At 42.8% G+C, this 15649-nt stretch overlaps 3 protein-coding genes across 6 annotated transcripts in view; all 3 read right to left on the minus strand.

The window, feature by feature from the left end:
• Positions 1-1630: 1630 nt before the first annotated feature.
• LOC135098280 (SET and MYND domain-containing protein 4-like) lies at positions 1631-5908 on the minus strand. Of its 2 annotated transcripts, XM_064000551.1 has the most exons (6): positions 5791-5835; positions 5515-5586; positions 3795-4648; positions 3520-3641; positions 2946-3425; positions 1631-2557 (listed from the first exon to the last, which is right to left on the minus strand). In XM_064000551.1, the coding sequence occupies exons 3-6, from the start codon at positions 4639-4641 to the stop codon at positions 1847-1849; spliced, it is 2160 nt and encodes a 719-aa protein (XP_063856621.1). In that variant the 5' UTR covers positions 4642-4648; positions 5515-5586; positions 5791-5835; the 3' UTR covers positions 1631-1846. The 2 variants fall into 2 exon arrangements, with proteins under 2 accessions (XP_063856621.1, XP_063856615.1); XM_064000545.1 differs by lacking the exon at positions 5515-5586 and having other exon boundaries at positions 5791-5908.
• A 660-nt stretch (positions 5909-6568) lies between these two features.
• On the minus strand, positions 6569-11253 carry LOC135098306 (SET and MYND domain-containing protein 4-like). The gene is made up of 4 exons (XM_064000586.1): positions 10405-11253; positions 9444-9565; positions 8741-9220; positions 6569-8617 (listed from the first exon to the last, which is right to left on the minus strand). The coding sequence occupies exons 1-4, from the start codon at positions 11189-11191 to the stop codon at positions 7946-7948; spliced, it is 2061 nt and encodes a 686-aa protein (XP_063856656.1). The 5' UTR covers positions 11192-11253; the 3' UTR covers positions 6569-7945.
• Positions 11254-13403: 2150 nt separating this feature from the next.
• Positions 13404-15649, minus strand: part of LOC135098293 (SET and MYND domain-containing protein 4-like) — a 3453-nt gene continuing 1207 nt past the window's right edge. For 2 of the 3 annotated variants that reach the window (XM_064000557.1, XM_064000568.1), the window contains exons 2-5: positions 15424-15649; positions 15193-15314; positions 14531-15016; positions 13404-14419 (exon numbers count right to left, since the gene is read on the minus strand). The exon at positions 15424-15649 is cut by the window's right edge and continues 714 nt beyond it. In XM_064000557.1, coding sequence (XP_063856627.1) covers positions 13733-14419; positions 14531-15016; positions 15193-15314; positions 15424-15649 — 1521 coding nt within the window. In that variant the 3' untranslated portion in view covers positions 13404-13732. The remainder of the gene's footprint in view (positions 14420-14530; positions 15017-15192; positions 15315-15423) is intronic. The other variant, XM_064000574.1, reaches the window with a different exon arrangement.

The raw sequence follows: 15649 nt of genomic DNA on the forward strand, positions 1-15649 counted from the left end.
TGTTATTCTTATGACTTATTGTTAATGATAATGGTAATAACGTTATTCAGTTTTCTCTTTTTATCTGTATAATAATAGAAATTTTAGAACAGCATTACCAACAGCAGCTCCACTACGCATCCTTTTAATTAATCTTAAAGTGTCATTTCTAGGCAGATTTTCTCTGAACTTTTGGAAAGAAAAAATTACAGCTCGAAAACTCCTTTCTTGTATTATACTTCAAAGTTGGGCAATCTAATATGGAAATACTTGGGAGCGTGTTAAAGGTCAGTCAGGTAGCTTGAGTCTGAACATCCACAGCGCACCACACCCTCGCTTCCCAAGCCAAACGTATGAGTGAGTTTCTGAGCAGGAAAGAAAACGCTGACTGCTTGGATGTCATTTTAAAACCAATAATAAATTTAGGTTCTGCATGCTACATTTGAAATGGTTTTCTTGTTCGACAGTCACATTTCGTCCCCGTGCTTTTTTTATCTCCATGCTGTCATTGTCCAAAGCCTTTAAGAAATTGACTTTTTTTTTTATTTGCAGGTCAAAGATATCATACACCTTATGAATATTCTTTGCTGCCTTTTCGCACCCCTGGCGAGAATCTATCACTTGCCTACATTTATTGTCAAGGAATTAGAATCAAGAACGTGTGTGTGTGTGTTATATTTCTATAGTGGTGTCAAAGCAAAAGCCTGATGTGCCACCTAAATATGACAAATATTTAAATATGTATAGTCTAGTATTACGATATTACCAAGCAGCTGTGTGGACGTGGTCGTCTCTCACATTTGTTGCTATATTTGAGAAGCAATGATAATCACTGGAAAGGGAAAGAACTAAATTCGCGATAATACACTTAAAAGCCCAAGGTACATAGTTTGCAAGAACAACGTTTAACTGTATCAGTGAAAAATGCTTGACCTGCAATATACGGGAAAACATGAAACAAAACTTATCATGTAATACCGATGTTCCTTATATCCGCAATTTTAATTCTCTACAGAATATGAATATTTACAACTCTTCAGAAGAACATGAATATTAACAAAGGATTATCATACAATTTCTCGATATTTTATACTAGGAAGTCACACAATTTCCTATTATTATATACTCTGTACGTTGAAGGAAAAAAAAAAGATTAATTGATATAGGACGGGAAAATGCTTATGAATTAAAACTTTCAGTTATCAGAGGATCCACACTAATCGCCTCTCGCCGCACGGGTCCCCAAATGCTTTTTTTCTCTCTCTCCACCTTAACCTGTACTTTGACTACTCCATACTGAACGAATAAGATGTACGAAGTTTAAAACAAATAACACATAAGAAAGCAAAGTTCATCAGGAAGGTGCGTGTTGTGAGTTGTCTGTATACGTGTGGGGGAGGGCATGTAAATACTACCAAAGTGTGATACGGATTCGAGGAAGTATAAACAAAATTTTCTGGCATATAATAAATAATTCAATCATGAAAAAAAACTTCTTCCTTCCGCTTACTAACTAAATTGCTAAGGTTGGGATTTCCGAAACGTTGCACACTGTAGAAGGCAGTACATTAGATCAATGAGTGGAGGCTGGTAGAGCAGTAAGGTGCATGTTCAACGGCCACTTCAGCCAGCAGGACAATAAAGCAAAAGGTTTACAGTGGCAGATTACATAGAGAAAAACACCCACGATAACAAACCCGTAACAATAAATTATTTGAAACGATATTGCAATCATTCTTCAGGATAATACCCAAGTGACATTGCAATCATTCTTCAGGATAATAACCAAGTAATAACATCTAAACTGCAGGTTTGATCCAGGCCAAGATACACAATTTGGAAACCTCTTTTTTCATACTCTATAGAATTACTGGAGCGCAAGACCAGCTGTCTTCCAAGAAAGAAGACGGTCATTCCAGCAATTACTCTTCACATATGCCGAGGTGCCCTTCCTCAGGCTGACGGCGTGCAGGAGGCTCTGCACCGCGATGTGGCCGTGAGTTGGCAGCGCCACGTAAGAGTCGTACAGATCGAGAAGTTCTTTAACGGCAGTGTAATCCTCAGACGTATCAGAGCCCTCCATGAAGCGGGGGACTGCCATCATGTACTTCTCCAGAGCGTCGTCTACTTTGGCCCTCATCACTGGGTAGTCGTAGATGGTCACCTCGGGACGGTCCACCAACTGTCCTTGGTGGTTGTACGTAATATTACAGTTATGGCACTTCTTACTTTCCTTCAGGACAGGTTTCCCACAAACCACACACCTCAGCTCGTATTCATAGTTGAAGGGAAGTGTAAAAGGCCAGTTGCCCAAACACGCCTGGCAGTGACACACGAAGTGGTAACGTGCCTTCAAAATCGCCATCCTTTCATGCAATTTTTTCTGGAACAGATCTGCGTACTGTCGCGTAATCTGGGTACCGGCAGGAATGCGGCGACACGCCCTCATCACCTGCACGTAGCCGTAGGAAACACTGGCACACGTGGAGTAGCAGGCGTGATTCAGTAGACTGGTTGAAGGGAAGAGGCCTGTGCCGTAAGCAACCACGGGACTAGCTGTGGACTCCTTTCGGTCGTGCTGGAATGTCAGGAAGGCAATTATAGTTCACATAATTTTCAAATACCTTACCCTCTCTTACCTGCAATTAGAAGACAAGTATACGATTAATGCAATGGTTCTGTTTCAACCGCGCCACAATATATTTACTAACTATATTACACAGTATTATTTCACACGGATATTTAGATCCTCCGAATAAATACGTGAACGCTAACATTCTGCGGAGGACACGAAATTGTTTTCCTAATATTCAGAGAACAGTCACTTCAGGCCAAACATGAAAATATTGAAGTCAGTCAAGGCTGTCGTGTCCGAACATCTGATGTATATAAACCAATTATGGTATCATTACTATACTATTATAATCATAAATAACTTTTTAACGCCAGGCACAAAACAGACTAACCTGGATTTCACCAATGGTGTCCGCGTTGCACCACAATATCATCATGTGGTGCATCAGCATGGTGCCAGTGAACAGCACTTCATCGTCATTGATATACAGTTTGTTGCCGAAGTTATCCACGAAGTATTCGTCGGTGAGAAGTAACAGTTTTAGAAGCACAAAGCTCTCCATAGTCCTCTTCAGTAAGTCATTAACGCTTCTCTTGCTCTTGTTGGTGACGAGGTTGTACACAGTGCGGTAGTTCCCAGAGCTATACACTCCGGCATCGTCCAGTTCCTGCTTCTGTGTGGAGTTTGCCTCCTCCTGCAGCGGAGGCACCATCGACTTCAAGTTGATGTAGCCCATGTCAGCGAACAACCGTATTACCAGCACTGCGTTGTTGCTCATGTTGAGTCTCGCCAGCGTACGGAGGATGGGACACTCCACCCTATGACAGCCTGCCAGACCATTAAGGCGACATTTTTCACTGCAAAAGATCACCTGAAGAAAATAAAGTAAATAAACTTCTGCCTCAAATACCCCATTTTATCTGCACTGTGAATGACCTCAACACTGGACAAAGGTGGCGACTTACTGTCGAGCAATTCGGGCATGGCACGGGCGCAGAGGTTCTCTTCAGGCAGATCGTGCAGTATTCGCTGAAATACTTAGGATACAGCGCTGCACTGTACGCCTTGTCCATGGACACAACTTCCTCTGATGGGGAACAAGAGTATTAAGCTTCAATATGATGAAAATACATTATTAGTGATAACATATTAACATACATAGCCTGGAATGAAAACTAATATGAACAGTTGCTTAATACTGTATTTGAGAGATTAATCCACACAGACAAGAAGGCAATACCAGGAGCGATATCCCTGCTGGCCACCATGTGTCTCCCGTGCTCGTCGTCAGAGACGAAGCTCACGGCACTGCTGAATGACGGGTAGGAGGGGTTGGGGTCGGCCAGGGTGGGAGGCTCGGGTGACTGGTACAAGAAAGACACCGATTGGTCCTTGCTCCATGGCTCCGTTTGCACGATGTCGAGAGGTCCCAGCTTTTCGCACTCCTCTCTCATTTTAATCATTTTTTCCTCTACTGGCGGCGGACACCCCCAAGCCAGCACTCGATCGATGTCCTCCCTGCACTTCTGGTATTGCTCCAGCGAGAACAAAACGCGCGCCCGCGCCTCGTACGCGTGGGCGAGCGCCGAGTAGGCTCCCCATCCCTCTTCTTCATACGGATCTTTTTCCTCTGTGGCAGAGGAGATCGCAGACGTAGAGTACACGATGTCACGCTCCTCCTGTCCCCACTGCTTGCCGTCCATTACAATGACTGGATGCGGCGCTTCTCTCAAGCTCTTATTGTAGAATTTCAGCGCATGATCCCTATCTCCATTTTTCATACAGGCATTGCCGTGTGTCCAGTATGCGTGTGCGGACTTCGTTGTCTTGACGGAAAAGGTCAGGTTGGGCTTGAGGGTTTCTTTTGCCTCGTCCAGGTTCCACAGGAATTTGAACATTTCCTCGAGTGTCGCATTGGGCGTAAATATTTTAGCGAACTCCTGGACGAGACTTGGCTTCTTCTCTGCCACTTCGAACATGAAATCTGTCACCAAAGTATCATAAGTGATGTCATCAGGGTCCACTTGAGACCGAGACGAGGACCTTATCGACTTAGAGATTTCATCCTCCTTGGACGAAGAAGCCATAATGAGTCTGTAGTAAAAAAAAAAAAAAAATCGATGTAACCAACAACCGCCACAACTATGAATTGCTGTCACAATTATGAATCGTAAACTGTTTAAGCATTACCATGATACTACCCTACATCGTGTAGCACTTGCACTAAAATCATTCGATAAATAACAGTCACATATTGCCCCAATAAATAACTAGATTAATTACAAGAAAAAAAAAAAAGATAATTGCACTGTTAAGGCACATGCTTGTTAACGTTACCTGCCTAAACGTACGATATAATTTGTCGTCCAAAGTCTATAGGACTGACGGCCGCTCCCTCCGTGGCCTGCCTGGTGGCAGTCATCCCGCAAAAATGCAACTTACACTTATCTTGCATAGGAAAGATTACTTCACTTATATACGGCTGTTTCACCCCCAACCCACCACAACGTTCATTCACTTTACAGTCGAAAGACTAGTACAGTGACTGACGTAATAACGAGCTGTATTTCTAGTACCGCCATGCTTTAGTTAAGTACTACCGTGTTTAATATATTGCCACACGTTTCGTTTTAATTTGGATCATAATCTAAAATCATTGTTTACTTAGTATAATAAAGTTCAAGAAGCAAATATTTATTAAAATGCTTCTTGCTTCCCTTATTTGTTTCAATTGTTTTGATCAAAAAGACCCAAGTGATCCAAGCAAAGATGCAAGCTAAAATATAAAGCAAGAGTATATTATTTTATGTATATACAAACTGGTGAGACGGGGCGCGTGTGGGGTCCGTGTAAGATAAGGGCGTCAAGCTAGTTTGGGAATGCTCTACACCATGTCTGTACATGTAATTAGCGTCATACAGAATTATGGAATATTACTGAAGTATGCAAATGTCCCTCACCATTACGTTTCGTGAAGCGAATATCTCGTTTTCGCCCCATCCACTGGAGAATCCGAAGCGAAGGAAGCATTTCTTTAAAGGAAACGTCTATGTGATAATAAAACAGCAAATGAAGATAGTCACTACCTAATCCACTTGAAAAGGCGAGATTTACCTATTATTTTTTTTATTACACTGCAAATCAACTTCACTAGTAATTATGCAGCCATTTCCACTCCGCCAATGAAGAAAGTTAGCACACAGCACATCCCAGGATATAGTTATCACAGTACTCACCAGTGGTCAGGAAGGAGTCGAGGAAGGGTGTGGTGATGGACGTCACCGCGTGGAGCTTCACCCCACACTACGCTATGGCCCGCTGCCGTCGAGACCTAAGTAAACCCTTGGACCGAAACACCGACACTCCTTCACTAGATAGACGCTCATCGCACTATTAGCATCAATTATCTACTAAAAAAATCTTTATCGATAAAAGTCTAGTCTCCATCACAGTATTTTGAATCAGAGTAAAAGACGAGCATTGAATATTATCACCGTGTACATTTGCAAGAGTAGCGTGTGTTGTTGATGCGAACTTGTACTAACGCCACCACGAAGCGAGTGATTCGGCATACCCTTCACAGCTGTCGGTCGTTACGGTTCTGTAGTCTGTAGTAGTAGTAGTAGTAGTAGTAGTAGTAGTAGTAATAGAAGTAGTAGTAGAAGTAGTAGTAATACCAGCAGCAGGAGCAGCAGCAGTAGTAGTAGTAGTAGTAGCAGTAGCAGTAGTAGTAGTAGTAGTTTTAGTAGTAGCAGAGGAGGGGGAGAAAGCGTAGCGTGAAATAAATAAGAGGAAGAGAAGCAGGTAGAAGGAAATATGATGAAGAACAAAAGGAGGGAAGGGAAGAAAAGAGAAAGACTATAATAAAACAATGAAAAAATTTGATGACTATAAAAACTAATAATAGCAGCAACAACAACTAAAGCAACAATAGCAACAGTAATGATAATAATAATAATAATAATAATAATAATAATAATAATAATGATAAAAGTGATAATATAATTAAGAAGATTTCATTTGTATTTATTTATTTTTGCATAACTAGTCTGTCACAAATAACAAGATTGTTCATGAACTGACGATAAGAAATTCTTCTTAGACACCCTTAAACAAACTAAAGACACCCATCCCACTTAGTATAACATAATAATCTGAAGAAAGGTTGTTGCAATACCCACAAGGAACTTTTTTCCCTAGAACCTCATCATGATATATTCCAGTCATTAAGAGACCTCGACTACGTGCTCGTTCACACTCGATGCTTCTTAACTCCTGAGTCGCCTTGGTGTGTGTACAGGTAACAAGCGAAGTACGTGCAGGATTTTCTCTATGATGGAAGGATGGCGTGATTGATATCTAAGCAGCACAGCAATGTGTTCATATAGCGTCGATTGATGGAGTGTGTGCGTGTCTGTTGCTCAGTGTTGGGGGTCAGGAATGAAGGATTCTGTGCTCAGTAACTGATAAGGTAGAAAGTTTCAAATTTTGAATGTGGGAATGGGGGATGATTATCTCTCTCTCTCTCTCTCTCTCTCTCTCTCTCTCATATGCCGTAACTTCCATTATTTGTACCTAGTTTATGTTAGTGTGAACTGAAAAGCATATATTTCTTCACACTTACTTTCGTTGTTCTGTACTCTTCCTAATACATCTTGCGTGAACGGCCAAGGAAAACTGTACATCGCTGGACAATGGGTCTAGTCAATTTGGAATTTTATACATTATTACTTTTGCAGTGAAAGTATGTGGCCAGCCGTCGTATGCCTAAGCTCCTGCAGTGTAGTTGAGTGGCCCACGAGACGATCTCCTTCCACCTGGGGCCGAAGGGGTGAAGAGTGTAAGTGATGAGTGTATGATTGCGTATTGTGTAGTGCTTTGGGCCATCCTTTCCGGGACTGTCGCCTTGGTATACAGATTGATAGATTACTTGCGCTGGTTCTGGGGTGATGGGTGTAACGGAAAGATAAGAGAGAAGTGCGTGAAGAAAGGTGTGTGTGTGTGTGTGTGTGTGTGTGTGTGTGTCACTGCTCGCCAAAAAAATTCAGGAAAAGTGAGTTTTCAAGTTTTAGTTAAAAAAAAAAACATGAATGTCTTAACAACTTTCATCAACATTTTCTTCTTTCTCCTTAACTTTCCCGAACATTTAAAAGAATATAGATCGCTAACGTTCACAGGTTAACAAACCTCATTAGTCAGAATCTGTAAAGTCTAAAATATCTCACAACAAGTTTAAGAAACTAACATAAAAGCTATAAAATGGCAATCCTGAAAATAACTGATCGTACAATATGAAGGAATTTGATTAAAAAATCCCAACATGTCACCGCCACCGTCACTATAGCACCATGCACACTACGGCACGTGATTACACAAGCTAAGGTCACTGCGCTAGCAAATGCTGCAGCCCGGCGCGGTCATCTTATCGTGGTAGACGGAGCAAGTCATGTGATTCATGATGATGATGTACATGAGCTGGGCATCCCGGTGCACGGTGTTTGGCAGATGCACATATTTGTCGAAGCAGGAGATTATTTCACGCACGTTGTCCAGGTCAGTCGTGGAGCATAGACGATTACGTATGCCACTACGAGTACGCTGGTAACGCCGTACAAGTTCGTTAACCATTGCCATAACCTCTTGATGGTCGTAGGTGGTTAGGTTTGGGATGCCGGGCACAGGACTGATCTTGTTGTATTCAAGGTTACACTTGAAGCACACAGATTTCACTTTCCCTTGGCACTTGACGCACCTCAGGGAAAGCTCTCCCAGTACCAGGTCACCCACGTCCTCAATCACGCCGTCCCTGATGCATTTGAAGACGTCCTGAGCAAATATCTCGTCGTCCTCTTTCGGCATGCGTTCCCATATGTGATCAGAATACATGCATCTCAGAACCGTCCCGGCACGTATGGTACGCGTGGCCCGCATCACCAAGTGTTCGCCGTAGGTGAAGTATGCGCACGGTGCGTAGGATTCACAACCCATAGCTAGATTGATGACCGGAAACACTCCAGCACCGACAGCTTTCATGGGGTTCTGGGTGCAGTCAAAGTCGATCATCTGGAAATAGCACAGACATTAATATAGTTTTTTTTTTTTTTTTTTTTTTTTGTATATTTAATTCTTCTATCAATTACACATTCCAAAAGCCTATTTTTTCTCAAAATTATGAAGTTCGTTTACATCAGTTTCGAAGAAAGCATCCGCTGTACGCCATAGATTTGTGAGGTGGTGCAGCAAGAGTGAGCCTATGAATAACTGGTCCTCCCAGCTCGGTTCCAGCCGCCAGCCCTCGGCATCCACGAAGAAACGGTTGCTGGCTCTTAGTAGCTTGAGCAAAACGAAGGCTTCCATTGCTCTAGCCATTTTGTCCACGTTGTTGTGTTTTTTTCTGCCCACCATGCTGTACACTGACAAATAATTACCTGAAGAGAATACACCGTCTCGTGTGACGCCTCTAACTTGTAAAGGCTTCTTTCCCTCGGCCATGATAATTTCATAGTGTTTCTTCAGTTTGTCAAAAGTTGTCTTGAACAGAATTCTGCATGCTAGAATTCCTCTTACTTTTATGTTAAGGTAGTTAATGCGTCTAAGGATGGGACACTCTCGTCCGTGAAGTCCCGTCAGTGCTTTTGTTCGACAGGAGTAACTGCAGAACACCACCTGTGTAAGAAAAGTTATTGGACGTGAGTAAAGCTGCACCCATTTCCCGATGTAAGCTATCATCCACTGGGATAGAACTCAATGCCACACAAGAATCTCAAGTAGTTGTTAATTACACTGAAAAAACAAATATATGAATAAATAGATAAACATGCTACATGGAATTCTTATAGGACAGTCGCCTTCTTATGTATAGGCGCAAGGTACAGTATCTTGACCAAACCTGTGTGCAAGCGGAGCAGGGGAGAGGTGTCCAGGTCCTTCGTAGGCAAAATGAACAAAACAGTCTGATGTATTTCGGTAACAGAATGTTGCAATAATTTTTCTCCACAATCAGGATCTCACCTGCCAAACATACGTTATCATGAACAAACGTTTGTAAGTGTATATGTGTAGGATGTTGAAGACATGAAGTGTGTGTGTGTGTGTGTGTGTGTGTGTGTGTGTGTGTGTGTGTGTGTGTGTGTGTGTGTGTGTGTGTGTGTGTTAGCTATGTAAGAGTGGCTGAGTCCTAGGGCAACAAAAATAAAATTTTCTAAAAACAGTAAAGCTGCACCCATTTCCCGATGTAAGCTATCATCCACTGGGATACTTAGAAACTTAGAAACTTAGAACATTGTCTTCAAACCTCCCTTTTGAAAGAGTACAATTTATAGGCAAGAGGAAATACTTAAGCAGGCAGGGAATGCAAAAATTTACCAGTAAGAGAAATGAAAAACTGAGGATACTGATTATGTAGCTCTTACATTAGGGAGGTGGAAAAAATATGGGTGAGAAATTAGAAAACCATTGTAATGTGCAACGAGGAGGGAGGAGGAGGCAAGCCATTACCAAGATGAGAAGGAGTTAGTATGAAAGTATCGATAAAAGATAAAGATAAACAACTTTGCGGCGAAGAAAGGTTGAAGACAGTTAGGGCAGAAAGTTCACGTGACGAAATGCTTTTGATTGTTCTTCATGTAAGGGAGCTGTGTGAGCGGAACCCCTTATACGTGTGAAACATATTTAATATAAGGGCAAACAAGGCCTCTGTAAAGATTTGGCAGCTGGAGGGATGAGAAAACTGGTGCAGACGGCTCAGAAGTCAGTGTAACTATGTATGCACCCAACTAACATCTGAGGGAGGAAATAACTAATCAGTACAATGAATCATATTAAAGACTCACAAACAACAATGTTGTTACCTTGTTCTATATCTCTGTTTGCATAGAGATGCCGCCTGCTTCCTGTGTTATTGTGTCCCAGACTCACGGCGCTGCTGGCCGCTGGTAAATGAGGATTAGGATCTTCCAAGGCTGGTGGTTCGCGACACAAAACATGAAAAGCCGCAACAGGCTCGGCAGCATTTTCAGACTCTGACATCATCTCATTGCAGTGTGCTCTCATATGTTCTAAATCTTCATTCACATCACTCGGGCAGCCTAGACGCTGAACGATGCCAATGTCCTTCAAACACAATACGAACTTGCCCATCTTAAACAACAGCATCGCTCTGGCTCTGTAGCATCGAGTTAAGACTGTGTAATCCAGGTCCCCAAGGTCTTCGTCCACGTCCTCTGGACCGGCACTGTACATTCTGTTGCCAATACGAATAGGAGGATGAGGAGCAAATATGATGCTCCTGTTATAATAACACAGTGCTACATCCTTATTGCTATCGAAATATAAATCGCCGCGTCTCATGTACATGATGGACTCTTTCGCACTCTTCCTCGTTTCCACGTCTTCTGATACTAATTTCTCAGGCGGCGTCAAAATTTCATGCGCCTCATCCATGTTCCATAAAGCTTCGAAGATTTCAAAGGAATTTCCTTCTGATATAAGATGTCTTAAAACCCTTGTTTCTTTAGCGTTCATGGTGTAAAGCTTTTCCAGAGCATCGTCTAAAAACTTTTGAAAGCAAAATGAGGGAACATCACGGTAGAGTGACACAGGATCGTGTTCATCCTCGTCCTGCCTGGCGTGGGCCATGGTTCGCGTCGTGCTGCGGCCACCCGCCACCCTCACAATCCACACTGCCCCAGCCTCCTCCTCTCGGACACACCACACTTCTTTTACCTAGGCTTCGAAACAATCTTATACTTTTTTTATTTTTATTTATTCATTGATTTATTTACTATTGGAGTTTTTCCTTATAGCACTATTCATGTCACTTATAGGAAAAAGTGTATTGAAAGCATATCATTACAATAGGCCGGTAATATATTACCCTTTCCTAAGAGCAACTTCAGATTATTGCAAGGTTTCGTCTGTGCTCAGTACAGCGGTTGTTAAAGACGCAGCGTCGAACACGCCTTCGAAAAGTTTCGAGATATAACAATGATTTTTTTTTTTTTTTTTGCTTGTAATCTCAAATGACTTAATAGTAAATCGTGTGGTGAGTATTAGTAACGCACACACACACACAAAAAAAATCTTTGTTAGTAGTTTTGTAGACTGGATGTGAATTAAGAAATTCAACAACCAACACGGTTGATGAGTCACATACAAGGACACACACACACACACACACACACACACACACACATTGATCAGCGGCATAATTATATTACAATAAACAACACAAAACCTTCCTTCGCTTGCCTGTTTGTGTTGCCTAGTACTGTACACTGAGAGACGCATATACTTCACCATTCGAGTGATATCCCCATACTGTCGTGTGTCGTCTTTATTAGACTTGTGTAGACCATCGCACTGAAAGCCTGTCCATAGTATCGTCGGACACTGCTCGCTGAGCGTTTTCCTCTCGCTTCTGATATAGTGTTACCTGATGAGGTATAGGTGAAGAGCCTACACTACTGCACTGAACCCGTCAGGCTCTGCCCTTGCCAGGCAAAGTCTGCCTGTAGTATACTACTCCAGACCACTCGAGAGATGGTCAGTCATGCAGTTCAGAATGGATGTAAACAGTTTCTATGCACTCATTGCGAAAGCGCTACCTTACATAACAAAGCAGGTCACCCACTTGAGGCAGGTTATATGCGCAGAGGCTTGTCTCGAAGCAACGCTCAGGTTCTTACCATCTGAGTACTCACACGCAGCGCTGCAGTACACCACGGATATCGAAGCAAAGACTCTCATTATACAGGAAACATGTCAAGGCATATACACAGGTCTCAAAAACGAGTACTTAAAGGTGAGTGCTTGTCTAAAGGATACTGATGATTAAAGCCACTGTTACAGCGATTAGACGATGCAGTTTCTGAAGTTTCGCTCAATCGCATTCATGGGCAGAAGCTCGCTCATGTTTGCCTGTCGTTTCCTCGCTTCTGACGTAATCTTCGTGCCAGCATTCACCTTCCCAGCTGGTGTATTGGAACGGGATATGGTAACAGTGTTTGCTCATCGAATACTGCCCGATAGTATGGACTGCCAATAAACGTGTCTGGTTGTGTTCTGCCTAGTGTTGCCAAGATCAATGATTATAAAAAACCTCTACCTGATCGAGGGGCACGAGGCTCCCTTTCCTTTCCATATCCTCCACAGCGTCAGTGTCAACGGAACTAATTACACATTTGCTGTACGTCAATTTCTGCTTTTAGGAGAGTTAGACTTGCGTGAACTATTATCTTCTTCATCTGTCAGCAGGTCTAAGTAAAGGATTTCACCAAGATCACACCTCGAGTAGGGACTCACGGCCGGTCGGCCAAATGTATCAAAGAAGAGGTGAACGTTTAGGGGCTTTTTGCTCTTACCTTCAATCGCCACCAGCAAACTATTTCTCATTGTAAACAACAATAATAATGATTATTGCGTATTCCATTAATTTCCTAAGCTCGTGTATACTGATGTAATTGATATATATCCCTCTATTATACAATTACGGAGACACCTCCCAGAACCTCCCTGCCTCGGCTGCCTGGTTCCAGGAGGGATGTCCGCTAGTATTACGGGTAGACGTATCGGTCACCCCGTGCATCAGCCACCAGTCAAGGTTCCTTTTCCCGTTTAGAGTGCAGACCTCGGCGATGCTCAATACACAGCCGACGGCCGGAGTGTAAACGTAAAGGAAGTGGTCCTCCGTCCGTATGTGCTTGTAGAAATATATACTATTTAATGTCAAAACAGTTATGCCACTTTTTTTTTTCTTCAAGTGTACATTCGTACAAACTAACATATATTGCAGGAGACTTGTGTTTTGTTAACATAAGGTCAATGTAACAAGGTCAAAGATCACAGAGCATTGATTTTAAATGGTTTTATTGAGAGTGACATTAAAACAATAAAACTGACATTAAAACAATAAAACTTAATTTTGTAAAATCTGGTCAAAATATGAAAGCAAAATATTTAAAATTTTACGTTAAATTCAAGTATAGTAATTTAAAAAATACATGAAATTTCAAGCACAAACTCTACTAAAAGATCGGAATAGATATAAAAAGCAGGTTATTTACGTTAAAACACCCTTTCTAGAATTTCAAGGCATGCTCTCGAAAAATCCCGCGATTGATGTGGGTCAACACCTTCCATAGTTCCTCTCGCTTGATGAGCATCAGGTCCTCGTCACCGCTACGAGACTAAACACTGCGGGCTGTTGTCCTCGACTGTGTACGCCGAGCATGCCAACTTATAGTTCATGGAGTTGTATGTGCTCTGGGCGGCGACGTGGATGTACGAGGGCAGCTCCACAAAGTCGTCGTACAGCTCTATTAGGTTGCTCACGATCTTCATGTCTGCTTCAGACTCCTCTCCTCTCCTGATCAGTCTGTGTTCGGCCCGTTTGTAATCCTTCAGTGCTTGTTCGACCTTCTTCCTCACGAGGTTGTACTCGTAGGTGGTCAAATGCGGTTCACCGGACACAGTGGTACGCTTATGGTAGTACAGATTGCACTGGGAACACTTTTTCGTATTTGCGTTGACCAAAACATGACACCTCACACATCGTAGGTTGAAGGCTGTGGTGTACTGCAGACCCTCGGGCCAGTTACCCTCACAAGCCTCACAATGGCAGACGAAGAAGTACTGAGGAAGCAGCCTGGCTCTCCTCTCCATCAGGTTTCCTTTCAATACATCAACATATTGGCACGTGAGCTGACTGCCGGCACGTATGGCACGGCTGGCCTTCACCACGCGGTACCTGCCGTACGAGAGAACCACACAGTTGGCGTAGCAGGAGTGGTTCATCAGACTCACGGCAGGGAAGATGCCAGCGCCGTATAGCCGAATGGGGTTTTTATCCACTTCTTTTCCGATAATCTAGAAATGCAATAGACAAATTTGAATCGTTACACTTTCTAGAAGAATGTTATTGAATTGAAAATCAAGCAGCAATTTCCTTCAAAGTAAAATAAGTAACGGCATCCTCACCTCTACCTCAAAGATTCCTCCCGAGTTGCACCCGAAGTTCATCATGTGATGCATAAGAAGCGCTCCGGTGAACATCAAATCTTCTTCACTTGGATAAAATTTCTCTCCTTCGCTATCTCTGAAGTATCTTCCTCCTGCTTGTAGCACCTTCACGATCACGAAAGCTTCCATTGCTTTACTAAGCAGATCCTTGTACCCCATCTTCGCCTTGTTGGTGACAAGGTTGTACACAGTCCTGTAGTGGGTGTGATCATACACACCCTCGTAACTGAAGCCGCGAAGCTCAGGTGGTTGGTGTCTAGTCTCAGCTATCACCTGGGGGGCGACCTCCCTCAGTTTTGTGTGAGTGTTTTTCATAAATAGATTTAAAGCCAATAATGGATTGATACCCATGTTAAGTTCCGCCATTGTTGGTAGGATGGGACACTCTTGCCAGTGGACGTTGGCCAGACCCTGAATGCGGCAGTGGTCGCTGCAGAACACCACCTGGAAGCGATATCGGAAGACTGCGTTTATTTACTTTATTTTATTTATTTTTTGTTTTTGTTGGTGGGCATTTATGTTATGGAAAGTTACACATTTTTCTTGGTGAGCATTTACATTATGAGAAGTTACTTTATTACACGTATAATTAAAAAGAGACGCAGTTTTTTGCAACAGACCATTGAGCAGGACGGGCAGGGCAGGGGCGCGAGGGTCCGCTTGAGACAAACCACGCAGTAGGTTCTCAGGTGCTCCAGCCGGACGGCGGTGCAGTAACCTTCCTCGACAGCAACAAGTTCACCTACATGGTAGTGAGGACACTTTTTTTTTTCTGAATATAACTAATATTACAACTTATGAAACTGAACAAGGAAACAATAAGCAATTAAATTTGTAAATACTTCACTCACCGTGAGAAATATTCCTCTTCGCTACCAGAGAGCGTCCCATGTCCTTGCTGAAAGCCACTCTGACCGAGGAGCAGAATGCTGGGATGGCCGAGCTGCGATCCCCCAACACTGGCGGGTCAGAACACTTGTACTTGAACGATACTGGAGATTCCACAACAGGTTTTCTCTGAGGCGAAGAATCTGTCGATCCTCCGCTTTCGCTTCTGCGGGAATGTGAAGAAGCCGA

Source organism: Scylla paramamosain, chromosome 4 (genome assembly GCF_035594125.1).
Source record: "Scylla paramamosain isolate STU-SP2022 chromosome 4, ASM3559412v1, whole genome shotgun sequence".
Taxonomy (NCBI): domain Eukaryota; kingdom Metazoa; phylum Arthropoda; class Malacostraca; order Decapoda; family Portunidae; genus Scylla; species Scylla paramamosain.

Coding starts and splice junctions, on each gene's coding strand:
- LOC135098280 (XM_064000545.1), bottom strand. CDS start 4,641: ATGGCTTCTTCGTCCAAGGAGGATGAAATCTCTAAGTCGATAAGGTCC. Junction 3,642..3,794: donor CAGCAGGGATATCGCTCCTG/GTATTGCCTTCT, acceptor GTTCCCCATCAG/AGGAAGTTGTGTCCATGGAC. Junction 3,426..3,519: donor CATGCCCGAATTGCTCGACA/GTAAGTCGCCAC, acceptor TATTTTCTTCAG/GTGATCTTTTGCAGTGAAAA.
- LOC135098306 (XM_064000586.1), bottom strand. CDS start 11,191: ATGGCCCACGCCAGGCAGGACGAGGATGAACACGATCCTGTGTCACTC. Junction 9,566..10,404: donor AAACAGAGATATAGAACAAG/GTAACAACATTG, acceptor TATGTTTGGCAG/GTGAGATCCTGATTGTGGAG. Junction 8,618..8,740: donor ATGCTTTCTTCGAAACTGAT/GTAAACGAACTT, acceptor TGCTATTTCCAG/ATGATCGACTTTGACTGCAC.